Raw genomic sequence first — 12,014 nt, 5'->3', positions numbered from 1 at the left:
GCTTTTGCACTCTCCTCTTTCACCCTGAACAAGAGGCTCTTTAGATCCTCTTCACTTTCTGCCATTAGGGTGGTATCATCTGCATATCGGAGGTTGTTGATAATTCTCCCAGAAATCTTAATTCCGACCTGTGATTTATCCAACCCGGCATTTCTCATGATGTACTCTGCATATAAGTTAAATAAGCAGGGTGACAATATGCAGCCTTGTCGTACTCCTTTCCCAATTTTGAACCACTCAGTTGTTCCATGTCTGGTTCTTACTGTTGCTTCTTGACCCTCATACAGGTTTCTCAGGAGACAGGTAAGGTGGTCTGGTATTCCCATCACTTTAAGAATTTGCCACAGTTTGTTGTGATCCACACAATCAAAGCCTTTAGCTTAGTCAATGAAGCAGAAATAGACATTTTTCTGGAATTCTCTTGCTTTCTCCATGATGCAGTGAATGTTGGCGATTTGATCTCTAGCTCCTCTGCCTCTTCGAAACCCAGCTTGTACTTCCGGTAGTTCTCGGTTCACATACTGCTGAAGCCTAGCTTGTACGATTTTGAGCATCACCTTGCTGGCATGTGAAATGAGCGCAATTGTGCGGTAGTTTGAACACTCTTTGGCGTTGCCTTTCTTTGAAATTGGAATGTAAACTGACCTTTTCCAGTCTTGCGGCCATTGTTGAGTGTTCCAAATTTGTTGGCATATTGAATGCAGCACTTTAACAGCATCATCTTTTAGGATTTTAAGTAGCTCAGCTGGAATACTGTCATCTCCGCTAGCTTTGTTGTTACTAACGCTTCCTAAGGCCCACTTGACTTCACTCTCGAGGATTTCCGGCTCAAGTTCAGTGACCGCACTATCATGGCTATCAGGGACATTCAGATCTTTCCTCTATAGTTCTTCTGTGTATTCTTGCCACCTCTTCTTAATCTCATCTGCTTCTGTTAGGTCCCTGCCTTCTTTGTCCTTTATCATGCCCATCTTTGCACAAAACGTTCCCTTGAGATCTCCGATTTTCTTGAAGAGATCTCTAGTCTTTCCCATTCTGTTGTTTTCCTTGATTTCTTTGCATTGTTCATTTAAGAAGGCCTTCTTGTCTCTCCTTGCTATTCTCTGGAACTCTGCATTCAGTTGGATATATCTTCCCCTTTCTCCCTTGTTTTTCACTTCCCTTCTTTCCTCAGCTACTTGTAAAGCCTCATCAGACAGCCACTTTGCTATCTTGCATTTCTTTTTCTTTGGGATGGATTTCGTTGCTGCCTCCTGAACAATGTTACGGACCTCCGTCCATAGTTCCTCAGGCACTCCGTTTATCAGGTCTAATCCCTGAAATCTATTCCTCACCTCCACTCTATATTCATCAGGGATATGATTTAGGTCATACCTGAATGGTTTAGTGGTTTTCCCTACGTTCTTCAATTTAAGCCGAAATTTTGCAACAAGAAGCTCATGATCTGAGCCACAGTCAGCTCCAGGTCTTGTTTTTACTGACTGTATAGAGCTTCTCCATCTTTGGCTGCAAAGTACATAGTCAATCTGATTTCGATATTGACCATCTGGTGATGTCCATGTGTAGAGTCGTCTCTTGTGCTGTTGGAAAAGAGTGTTTGCTATGATCAGCGTGTTCTCTTGGCAAAACTCTATTAGCCTTTGTCCCGCTTCATTTTGTACACCAAGGCCATGCCTGCCTGTTATCCCGGTGATTTCTTAACTTCCTACTTTAGCATTCCAATCCCCTATGATGAAGAGGACATCTTTTTTTGGTGTTAGTTCTAGAAGGTGTTGTAGGTCTTCATAGAACCGATCAACCTCAGCTTCTTCGGCCTCAGTGGTTGGGGCATAGACTTGAATTACTGTGATGTTGAATGGTTTGCCTTGGATTCGTATGAGATCATTCTATCGTTTTTGAGATTGTACCCCAGTACTGCTTTTCCCACCCTTTTGTTGGCTATGATTGCTACTCCATTTCTTCTAAGGGATTCTTGCCCACAATAGTAGATATGATGTCACCTGAATTAAATTCGCCCATGCCTGTCCATTTTAGTTCGCTGATTCCCAAGATGTCGATGTTCAATCTTGCCATCTCATGTTTGACCACCTCCAGCTTACCTTGATTCATTGATCTGACATTCCAGGTTCCTAAACAATATTGTTCTTTACAGCATCGGATTTTCTTTTCACCACAGACACCTCCACAGCTGAGTGTCCTTTCGGCTTTGGCCCAGCCGCTTCATTCTTTCTGGTGCTACTTGGAAATACCCTCTGCTCTTCCCCAGTAGTATATTGGACGGCTTCCGACCTGTGGGGCTCATCTTCCGGCCTCATATCTTTTAGCCTTGTGATACGTTCCATGGGGTTTTCTTGGCAGGAATACTGGAGTGGGTTGCCATTTCCTTCTCCAGTGGACCACATTTTGTCAGAACTCTCTGCCATGACCTGTCCATCTTGGGTGGCCCTGCACGGCATAGCGTATGGCTTCACTGAGTTACGCAAGCCCCTTCGCCACAACAAGGCAGTGATCCATTTACAACAATACAATATACAATAATCTAATATCTGAGTAAATAGAAATATTTTACCATTAATGAACATATTTTACAAACATGGCAGGAAAATATCCTTTTCCTTTTTCTAGTTCAGTAAATTCTAAAATAGGTTTCTTGCCAGACTACTAGTTTATCAGGCAAAAATGGGTATCATTCCCCATCACATGGTTTAAACTAGGGCTGTGCCCCTGATCTGACTCGGAAGATGCTTCGCGGCTTTGGATGGGGGCACGATTTGGGTCAGGCCGATTTGGGGGCCCTCTGACCCGACTCCGAACCTGAAGCAGGATTCGGATGCCAAACCCCGCTTCAGTTCCCTCCCTGATGCCCCCGCGCAACCTCCCAGCTCCTTACCTTGTTGCCACCTTTTCCTCCTCCGTCGCCACCTCTGCGCCTTCACCGCCGCCGCCTCCTCTGCTGCTGCTTTCTCTGCTGCCGCTGCCACCTCTACTAATGCCTTCTCCTCACCGCTGTCTTCTCCACTGCTGCCTTCACTCCCACCTTCTCCACCTTCTCCTCGCCTCTGCCATCTCCGCCACCATTGCCACCGTCGCCAGGTCCCGAGGCGGACATTTTAAAATGGTAACCTCCTGGAAGTTCCTGAAAGTTGCCATTTTTAAAATGGTGGCTCCCTGCAATAAAGTGACCTGGGCTCAAAGTGACCTGAAGCAGCCTGCTTTGATTCAGGGTTCGGGCCTCAGGCCGAAGCAGTGCACAGCCCAAAGTTTAAACTTTGTGCTATCTTTTGGTGTCATCAGAATAGTCAAATTGGGCATTGGTTTGTATAGAACTAACACAAGAAGAAGTAGTTTTTTATACTTGTGGTTTATGAAAACTAAATATTAGCCTAGCTGTTCATTAATTCATTTATCACATTTGCGTCCTACCCTACATGAAGTTTTGGGACAGGTTAAGACTGGCCTCGTTTGGATGTAATGCTAAACCATGGTTTACCATTATGGGAATGAGCTGCAGCAAACCTTGGACTCATGTGCTTCCCCTGCACCCCACCCCATATCTGGCACAGCCACAAGGATTAGATTGGCAGCTTTCATTTCAGTTTTTTATTAACTTGAGCTTGTCATGAAATCTGAACTCTGACAAACAGTGGCTGATCTGAACTATGATTTGTTGAAACAAATGAACTTTAAACCATAGTTTATGAAGCTGGCTTCTTTCAAAAAGCCATAGCTAACATTAACTACAGCGTTTGAATGACACACCAAACCATGGTTAAAATGGTAGTGCAAAATTCTGATGATCTCCTCATGACTGTTCCAGATATGGAGGGGGTGTGTGTGTGGAGGCCTAAGGCTTCTGTGGCTTATTTTCATAACACTAAATCTTCGTTTAGCATTGAATCTTAACATAGCCAATATGATGTGCTGTCTGTCTGTCTCAGTCACTCCCCCTTCCCCTCACTGAACCTAAGAATTACTAAAACTTCAACACTTATAGCTACTTTAGCCCTTGTCAGCAAAACATATACTGGAAGTGGCATAGTACTTCTTTATTTTAATCATACAAGGATTTAGGCAATTCAGAGGACATTTCATAGAAAAGGGATAGACACCACAGATATTACTCTTACACTTTTGAAATCTTGACTTAAACTATAACAGGGCTTTGAAAAATGACCTCCAAAGCCCATGCTGCACACTTGAGAAACTGCCTCTCATGTCTCATTGTAGACCCAAATACAAAGTGAGGGTACCATCTTAAGTTTACCATCTATGAACTGTTTTATAACAGTTTTATATACTGCCTATATTACTCATTGCTGTCAATTATAACTTTACTACTTTCCGAACAGTGATCCCATCTGGCAGAATCTGTCTATGTCAATTTAACAGATTTTGGAGTACCAAATTTAGGTGTTTACTTGCTTTGTTTGTAACAATGTGTCTAAAAGAAATCCAGCCAAGAATGGAGTCAATTTTTGGAGTGTAGTTTATCCTGTAATTACTGAGATTGTCAGTGACTAGTGAAGTGAAACAGGCTGTCTAAGGCTAAAAAAATATGTTTTGATTTGAGATGTTTGCTATGGTCCATGGGGTCAGGAAGAGTCGGATATGACTTAACGACTGAACAACAACAACAACATAGTACTTTAAGGAAAGGTTGATGATGTAATCAGTATTACTGAATTACAGCCTTTGACCCTTTGTTACACATTCATACCCTTCAGAGAAGTTGTTTCCTGATTTTGTTGTCTCAGATATGCAAACCATTTAAATTTGGGGGGAAATGACCACAAATCAACAAACACACACCTACCTTCGTGTTGTTTCACATGTTCAAGTTAAAGTGTTATAAAGCTGCCAGGATTTGTGTCTCTGCTGGTATATTTCCATAAAGAAAAAAAAGTTACAACTGCCCCCCTCCCACATTTATAACGTAATCCTATGCATGTTTACTAAGAAGTAAAATCCTTCATCTGTACAAGTGAATTTTGAATGAAATAATATTTTAAAATATAATGGATTCAGTCCATTATGTATACATGGGTATATGCACAGGAATTGTGCCAGGCTGTTACTGGTGTAGCCAGGTGTCCTTCTTTACAGGCAGGTGACAGTCCTCTATTTGAAGGTGTCCCCTTTCAAAAGGTGTCCAGCCCAAGTCTGATTTCAAGTAAATAGAACCATAAGGAGGGAGAACAGGAACCTTGAAGTTGTCCTTCAACACTTTATACATGGATGGGAGCTTGAGCAGGCCCACAGGTCACTTAGCTCATTCTTCTCTGCTATAGTGAGATGTATTGTTTTCTATTTAAATTATAGTTATTATTAATAAATTTGCACCTATACATATGCATTTGTATATGCAGATGTCATGCAAATTGTTGTCCTCTTTTGTCCTCTTTTTTGGTGATGCATTTCCATCGTTTTTGGTGAGATATAAGTGGACACCCTATTTGTTACAGAGAATGGGAGGCCTGTGCCTCCCAAATCCCTGCCCTACTCCTCCACTTGGTCAAGGGCTAGTGCTCATTGATTGAGCAGGAGGAGGAGAGCTGGATGGGGATATGGGAGGCATGCAGAGGTGTCCCATTTCCCATAATGGCTTGTTTTGCTGAATGTCTGTGAGTACGGATGGAGAAGAGGAAAAAATGGTTCTGCCCTATGGTAGGGGCGGGAAACTCTGGCCCATGGGCTTCCAGGCCTCTCAATTTGGACTTCTAGTCTCTCCGCAAGCTATTATCCCTCACAACCTTTACTGCATCCCATTCCCACCTGTCCTCCAGTTACAAAGCTGATGGAGAGAACTTTGCACAAGTTGGGGAAGGAAACTGCCTGGATGCAGATGTGTTTCCCCAACCCCCCTCCCCAACATCTGTTGCATAGTGAACAAAAGTAAGAGTTACATCTGTAACCACACCCACTTGAGGCTCTGGCCCCACCCACTGCTAGAATCTAGACCCCAATAGGCTTCAACCAAGGTAATGCAGATCTTGAAAAGAAAAAAGATTTCCTATCTCTATGGGATTCCATACACACATCAGTGCTTTGCCCGTGGTAGATGGGATTGAGCCTATTACTGTATGTCTGTGGTTTTGAGAGTCAAAAATATACTGCAAGTCTGCATTATAAAATCTAAATGTGGTAGCACAAAGAGTCCTTTACAAGAATATAATTTTGGGATATAAGTTATTTTTCTATTAATGGAGTTGATATTCAGACCTGTACTACTTCAGACTGCAGGTGAGACAATTGAATACTTAATATTTTCTTGTGGGAAAAACACCAAGTAGAAAACAGTAACTCTCTCTATATAAAATGATGTTAGCAAGAACATCGTGGCTAGAACATTAGCAGATTGTTACAAAATGATCATCGCAGGACCTAGGAATTTGTTCTATCTGCATATGTTGTTTAGCTTTCAATTCATAAAAATGTGTTTCACTTTTTCTTTCTTTCTTCAACAAGAACGGTGTCTGTAATCAATGCAAGCTTTTCGATGTTACAAATAATCAGCAGCAGAGGAGATGTGTATGATTTGCATTTCCTCTTTTTGCACTTCCCATGTAACATGCAGTATGGGAACTTGTGCATTGTTCCTACGCTGAAGTACTCCATCCCAAATGTGGGGGAAGAAGAGAGAATAACCACTTTGCATATTACAGAAGAAGGGTTGAAAATAAGAAGGGTGGGGTGTGTTCCATGTTGCAACATCTGTATAATGTCTGAAGCAGCTCCAAGGAGTAAGCTTTTATTTTTGGTATGTGTATAGGAAAGTCTTCTAATAGCTTAATTATTCAACCTTGGAACCCCGTGAAGTCAAAAGGACAGAGACTAAGAACCAAATGAAATGTTCTGGTAATCACACATAGGTTAGCTGTGTATGATTTGGGACCATGGCAATCTGGGAGTGGGGGTTAAACCTCCCCCCCATTTTCTCTGAAATTCTACCCACACCCCATGACAGGGGGATTTTGGGAAAAATGGATAGGAGGAAAGGTTTACCCCCTTCTAGATTGCCATGATCCCTATCTGAATTAGGGCCACGACCCCTTACACCAGTATAAGGAAACATATTCTGTATAGTTAAACTATGTGTGAATACCAAAATGTTTCATGCTCTAAGACTTGGAGTACTAGACTAGTGATTGCACTAATCTTAGAAAACTTTGGAAATTTAAAAAACAAAAACCTCAACCCTTCATTGTACTAGAATGTCAACATGACTTTTTGAATATTTATTTTTAGTATGGCTTTTATATGTTTTCATGTCTGCTTGACAGGTCCATGATGGAATACTGCAGTTCTGTCTTGCTAATTTCTATTAGTTTTCTACACATTGGAGCATTACATGGCAATGGAACTATATCACCTAATGATACAACAACAAGTAAGGAAACCTTGAATTTTTGGGGTCAGTTTGGGTAAGTCTTGTTCATATATATCATGAATATTTTCCAGCTCGTTCATTTCAGATGCTACTGTTTTAGCATTTTTATATCAATATGTCACAAACTTTAAGAATCATGGTATCCCTCTGTAATGGGCTTCCTGGCCCTTATATGTTGAACACTATCCACAATATGAGTAATGGATCTGTTGACGATTGCTGTTCTGCTCCTATTGACAATTTGAATATTGTGATAATCTCCTCCAGAGTCTTCTCTGAGGTGTTCCTTTTCTGTCTAAATCCTATGTGGCAGTCAACTTGCTCTATTCCCCAAATAACAATTAACTGCCATCAGTCTAACTGTTACTCCCTTGCAGTTTCCCTTCTATCAACTTGCTTCAGGTGGGAAATAAGAGGAAGCAAGCTCTCTTGCAGCTCTGATTTCAAAGCTTTTGACAGTCTAACAATTCAGTGAACAGCAAGAGAGGCTCAACATGAACCAGTGACTACCAGTATGTGTTCACATTCTCTCACTCCTTAGTACTTCAAATTTTCATCCATTCATAGCTCTCCCACCACACCAGTTAGCCTAAAAATCCTGTCCATACTGTTGGGGACAGGGTCATTGCTGCTATGTAACTTAAATTTTGAGTGTGATACTTTTGAGCAAAAATCAATAGTGTGGTGTAATGGTTAAGAGACGGAACTGTGGATCAGGAAGTCCCCCCTTTCTGCCATGAATGTATTAGGAAGCCTTAGGCAAGCCTGTCTGCCTCCTGTCCATCTGTAATATGGGGATAATAATGCTGGTTTACTGTATAGGTTTGTTGTAAGGATTATAACTAGGTAATGTATGTTAAGCACTTTGAACACTTGAAAGTGTTATATGAATGTTTGTTTATTTGCACGATTTGCACTGAGCAGGGGGTTGGACTCGATGATCTTGTTCCTTCCAACCCTACTATTCTATGATTCTATGATTCCTTGTTTCTTATCCTATGTTACATTTGTTTCTTATCCTTTGTCCTAGCCCTAAGCTAGGAAGATTCTGGCTCTGGCTATAAGGTGAATTTCCCTGATATGGAGAGCATATGCAACTTTACTGAAGTTTAGGGTAGATTAAGATGGACTATGGGCAATAGAATAACATTTCCATTAACTGTACAATGTGCAAAGAACTGGTCCATAGTTAAAATATTTTTGTAAGCAATCTGCAGTGGCCTAGCCTAATTGGTAGATATAGAACAAATAAAAAGCTACATTAAAAATGTTTGAAACAGACAGAGTTCTATTTATTTATTTATTTATTTATTAAATTTATTAATCACCCATCCGGCTGGTCACCCAGCCACTCTGGGCGATGTACAAGCATATAATAAAACAGTTTAAAACAATAAAATTCTACAACAAAAACATTTTCTAAAATGCCCTAACCCACCCCAAATGCCTGCCTGAACAACCACGTTTTTAATGCACAGTGGAAGCTCATTAAAGAGGGGGCATGGTGGAGTTCCCTAGGGAGGGAGTTCCACAGAGTGGGGGCCGACACAGAAAAGGCCCTGTCCCTTGTCCCCACCAGTCTAGCTGTCCTGGCGGATGGGACAGAGAGAAGGCCATCTGAGGTTGATTTTGTTAAGCGGTCTGTCTGGTGTTGCTGGAGGCGCTCCTTAAGATAGGCTGGGCCGGAACCATATAGGGCTTTAAAGGTCAAAATCGACACCTTGAATTTGGCCTGGAAAACAACTGGTAACCAGTGCAACTCCTTCAGCACTGGGGTGATGTGATCTCACCAGCGGCTGCCTTTAATCAGGCGAGCCGCCGAGTTCTGTACCAGCTGCAGCTTCCAAACCATCTTCAAGGGTAACCCCACGTAGAGCACATTACAGTAGTCTAAACGAGAGGAGACCAGGGCATGTACTGATGGGAGCAGATGGTTGGGAAGTAAGGGGCGCAGCCACCATATCAGATGGAGTTGATACAGCGCTGTCCGGCTCACAGCTGACACCTGAGCCTCCATGGACAGCTGGGAGTCCAAAATGACCCCCAGGCTGCGGACCTGGTCTTTCAAGGGTAGCCGTACCCCATTCAACACCAGGTCAGCATCCCCCAGCCTCCTCTTGTCTCCCACCAAAAGTACCTCGGTCTTGTCAGGGTTCAGCTTCAGCTTCTTCCTCCCCATCCAGCCACTCACCGTCTCCAGACATTTGGACAGGGATTCTACGACCAACCTTGGTGAAGATTTGAACGAGAGGTAGAGCTGCGTGTCATCCGCATATTGACATTCTAATCAAGACAGAGTTCTAATCAAGCAGTGTTTCTGTCAGCCTTTGTAATAATATTTATAGAGTTATATACTAGGTTAAGAGTCTTCAGAATTACTGATAAGAAGCTTCAACAGCCCAGTACTTATCATTAAGTGCTGCCAGTAGATATTTGATAACTCTTCTTGGTTGAAGAGCAAGAATCAAACTTTTATTGCTGCTACAAACCCATGATAACTTTAAGATTTTAATTTAACTGCATTTAATCCAAAACATAAAATAGTAACAGCTGACTTGAAACTGACCTACTCTTCCTCTTGCTGAACTCATGTGTGTCTAAATAAGCTTACATATCTTATTCAAAATGTCAGTTTATTTCTTGGGTCAGGTTTTTCTGATTAACTGAATAAGCAGTCATAAGCATTTTTAGAACCAGGATCTACCTCTCACCACAATTTACAACTTAGGGCCTCCTTTTACAATTCTTATTGTATATTTACCCCTCTCTTTTTTTCACCTTTCTTCTTCTTTTAAAAACAAGCAAATAAAGAAAGTGGTGGTGGTGCTACTGTTAAGACTGTCCAAGACCCAGTCATGGATCCTGACTCACCTGTTTTCTAAACATTTTGCTGCTACCGCAGGGGAAGGGCTACAACGCAGTGACAGAGCATATGCTTTGGATACAGGTGGTCTCAAAATCGGTCCCTAGCATCTCCAGTTAGGTCTGGGAAAGACCCCTGTCTGAACCTTGGAGTGCTGCTGCCAGTCAATGCAGGCAGTGTTTAACTAGATGGATCAATGCTCTGACTTGGTATAAGGCAACTTCCTATGCCCCAAGCAGTATTCATATGCTCCAGATAGTTTTGCACAGTGTCACTTCTGGACACTCCTCATGTTTCAGCTTTAAGAATTCTCTGTGTTGTTAGGAACCTTAGTAAAGAAGAAGAAAATTGGGACTCCTCAAGCATGACAAAGAAGGGAAGCCCTCCTAGTGAGCTCAATCTAATCGCTTGCAACAGGCCAGTCGACAAACAAGGATGGCTACAGGATCTGCAGTGTCCATTATGGTTCGGAAGGAGAGATTTGGGGAAGCAACTATTGGTCAAGGTGAAAACAGACATAATAGTAACAGTGAAATTGTGGACTAAGTCTAGCTTCAGAACTCAAATTCCAGATGCCAGCCAGTGGTGTGGCTGCCAGTGTTGCTCCTCCCTCCACAACTTCTGCTGCAAACTTTGAGAACCATTTTTTCAAGCTCAGAGAGGAAGAGGCACATTTGGATGTGAGGACTTCCAGACTGGCTCCACCCCTTCCCCATGTAGCATCTGTCTTCTTCCTGAGGTCTTTTTGGATCTCAAAACCATCAATAGCTATTACAACACAAAAACAATATTTGGAAGCAACATAGCCTCAGTTATTTGGACAAATCAATACATACAAGGAAGGAGAGGAAAAGGAGCTTAAAAAGTAGTGTATTAGGTTTACATGAAAACATGCCAACAGAGAAACTTGAGCAAAATACTCTGCATGTACAAACAAATATTTCCTATACAGTAGTTCTTGCATCCAACTGATTTTTAAACATGAGGAAACATTGGGCAGTATTCAATGGTGTCATTCCTCAAACTCAAAAAGTGCTAACAGAGCTCCATCAAATCTTTCCATTGTGCAATTGTAACTTTAGTTGGATTTTCCTCTTGTGTGTAGTTCAGGACCTAGTTTCTGGTAGCAGAATGTCATTTGTACTAACGGAATGACATGGCTGGATACTGCCCGATAAGATACAAGTCTGGGGGTTCTGTAGTGATAGCTACTGAGAGGGAAACTCTTAACAAAAAAAACTTCTAGTGGGGCATAATCTCTAGATTATGGCCAAAATAACGGGCTCTTGGAGAAAAGTACATTGGCATGTGAAACAGATAGACATTGACCAGAGAACTTTCTTTTCCAGATGAGAATTTCCTGGATTTACACATCTATGTTTTCCTTATTGAAGCAGTGCCTTTATTTGGAAGCATAAGCAAACCTGGATAGAACAAAAAGAATGAAAACTCAGTTGTTATGAATCATTCATAGTACTGTGATTATGGACTGCAGAAGAGCTCTGTAATGGTTTTTTAATTCACAGTGAATGAGATGACCCCAAAGGCTTGACATGTACACATAGATAAATTTTATTATGATCATTACGACCATAAAATATACAATATTGATCCAGCTGTCCATGGAGGCTCAGGTGTCAGCTGGGAGCCGGGCAGCGCTGTACCACCTCCATCTGATATGGCGTCTGCGCCCCATATCCCTAACCATCTGCTCCCATCAGTAGTTCATGCCCTGGTCTCCTCTTGCGTAGACTACCATAATGC

General features: G+C 41.9%; 1 protein-coding gene across 2 annotated transcripts in view; it reads left to right on the top strand.

Moving 5' to 3' along the window:
• PTPRE (protein tyrosine phosphatase receptor type E) overlaps positions 1–12,014 on the top strand; it is a 187,211-nt gene that overhangs the window by 101,212 nt on the left and 73,985 nt on the right. For both annotated transcript variants that reach the window (XM_084845961.1, XM_084845960.1), the window contains one exon: positions 7,281–7,387. In XM_084845961.1, coding sequence (XP_084702087.1) covers positions 7,285–7,387 — 103 coding nt within the window. In that variant the 5' untranslated portion in view covers positions 7,281–7,284. The remainder of the gene's footprint in view (positions 1–7,280; positions 7,388–12,014) is intronic.

This window comes from Heloderma suspectum, chromosome 3, assembly GCF_057233095.1.
Source record: "Heloderma suspectum isolate Gila_16-S chromosome 3, 16-S_ref, whole genome shotgun sequence".
Taxonomy (NCBI): domain Eukaryota; kingdom Metazoa; phylum Chordata; class Lepidosauria; order Squamata; family Helodermatidae; genus Heloderma; species Heloderma suspectum.
The sequence above is the reverse complement of the archived record's forward strand: the minus strand, read 5'-3'. Positions and strand labels throughout refer to the sequence as shown.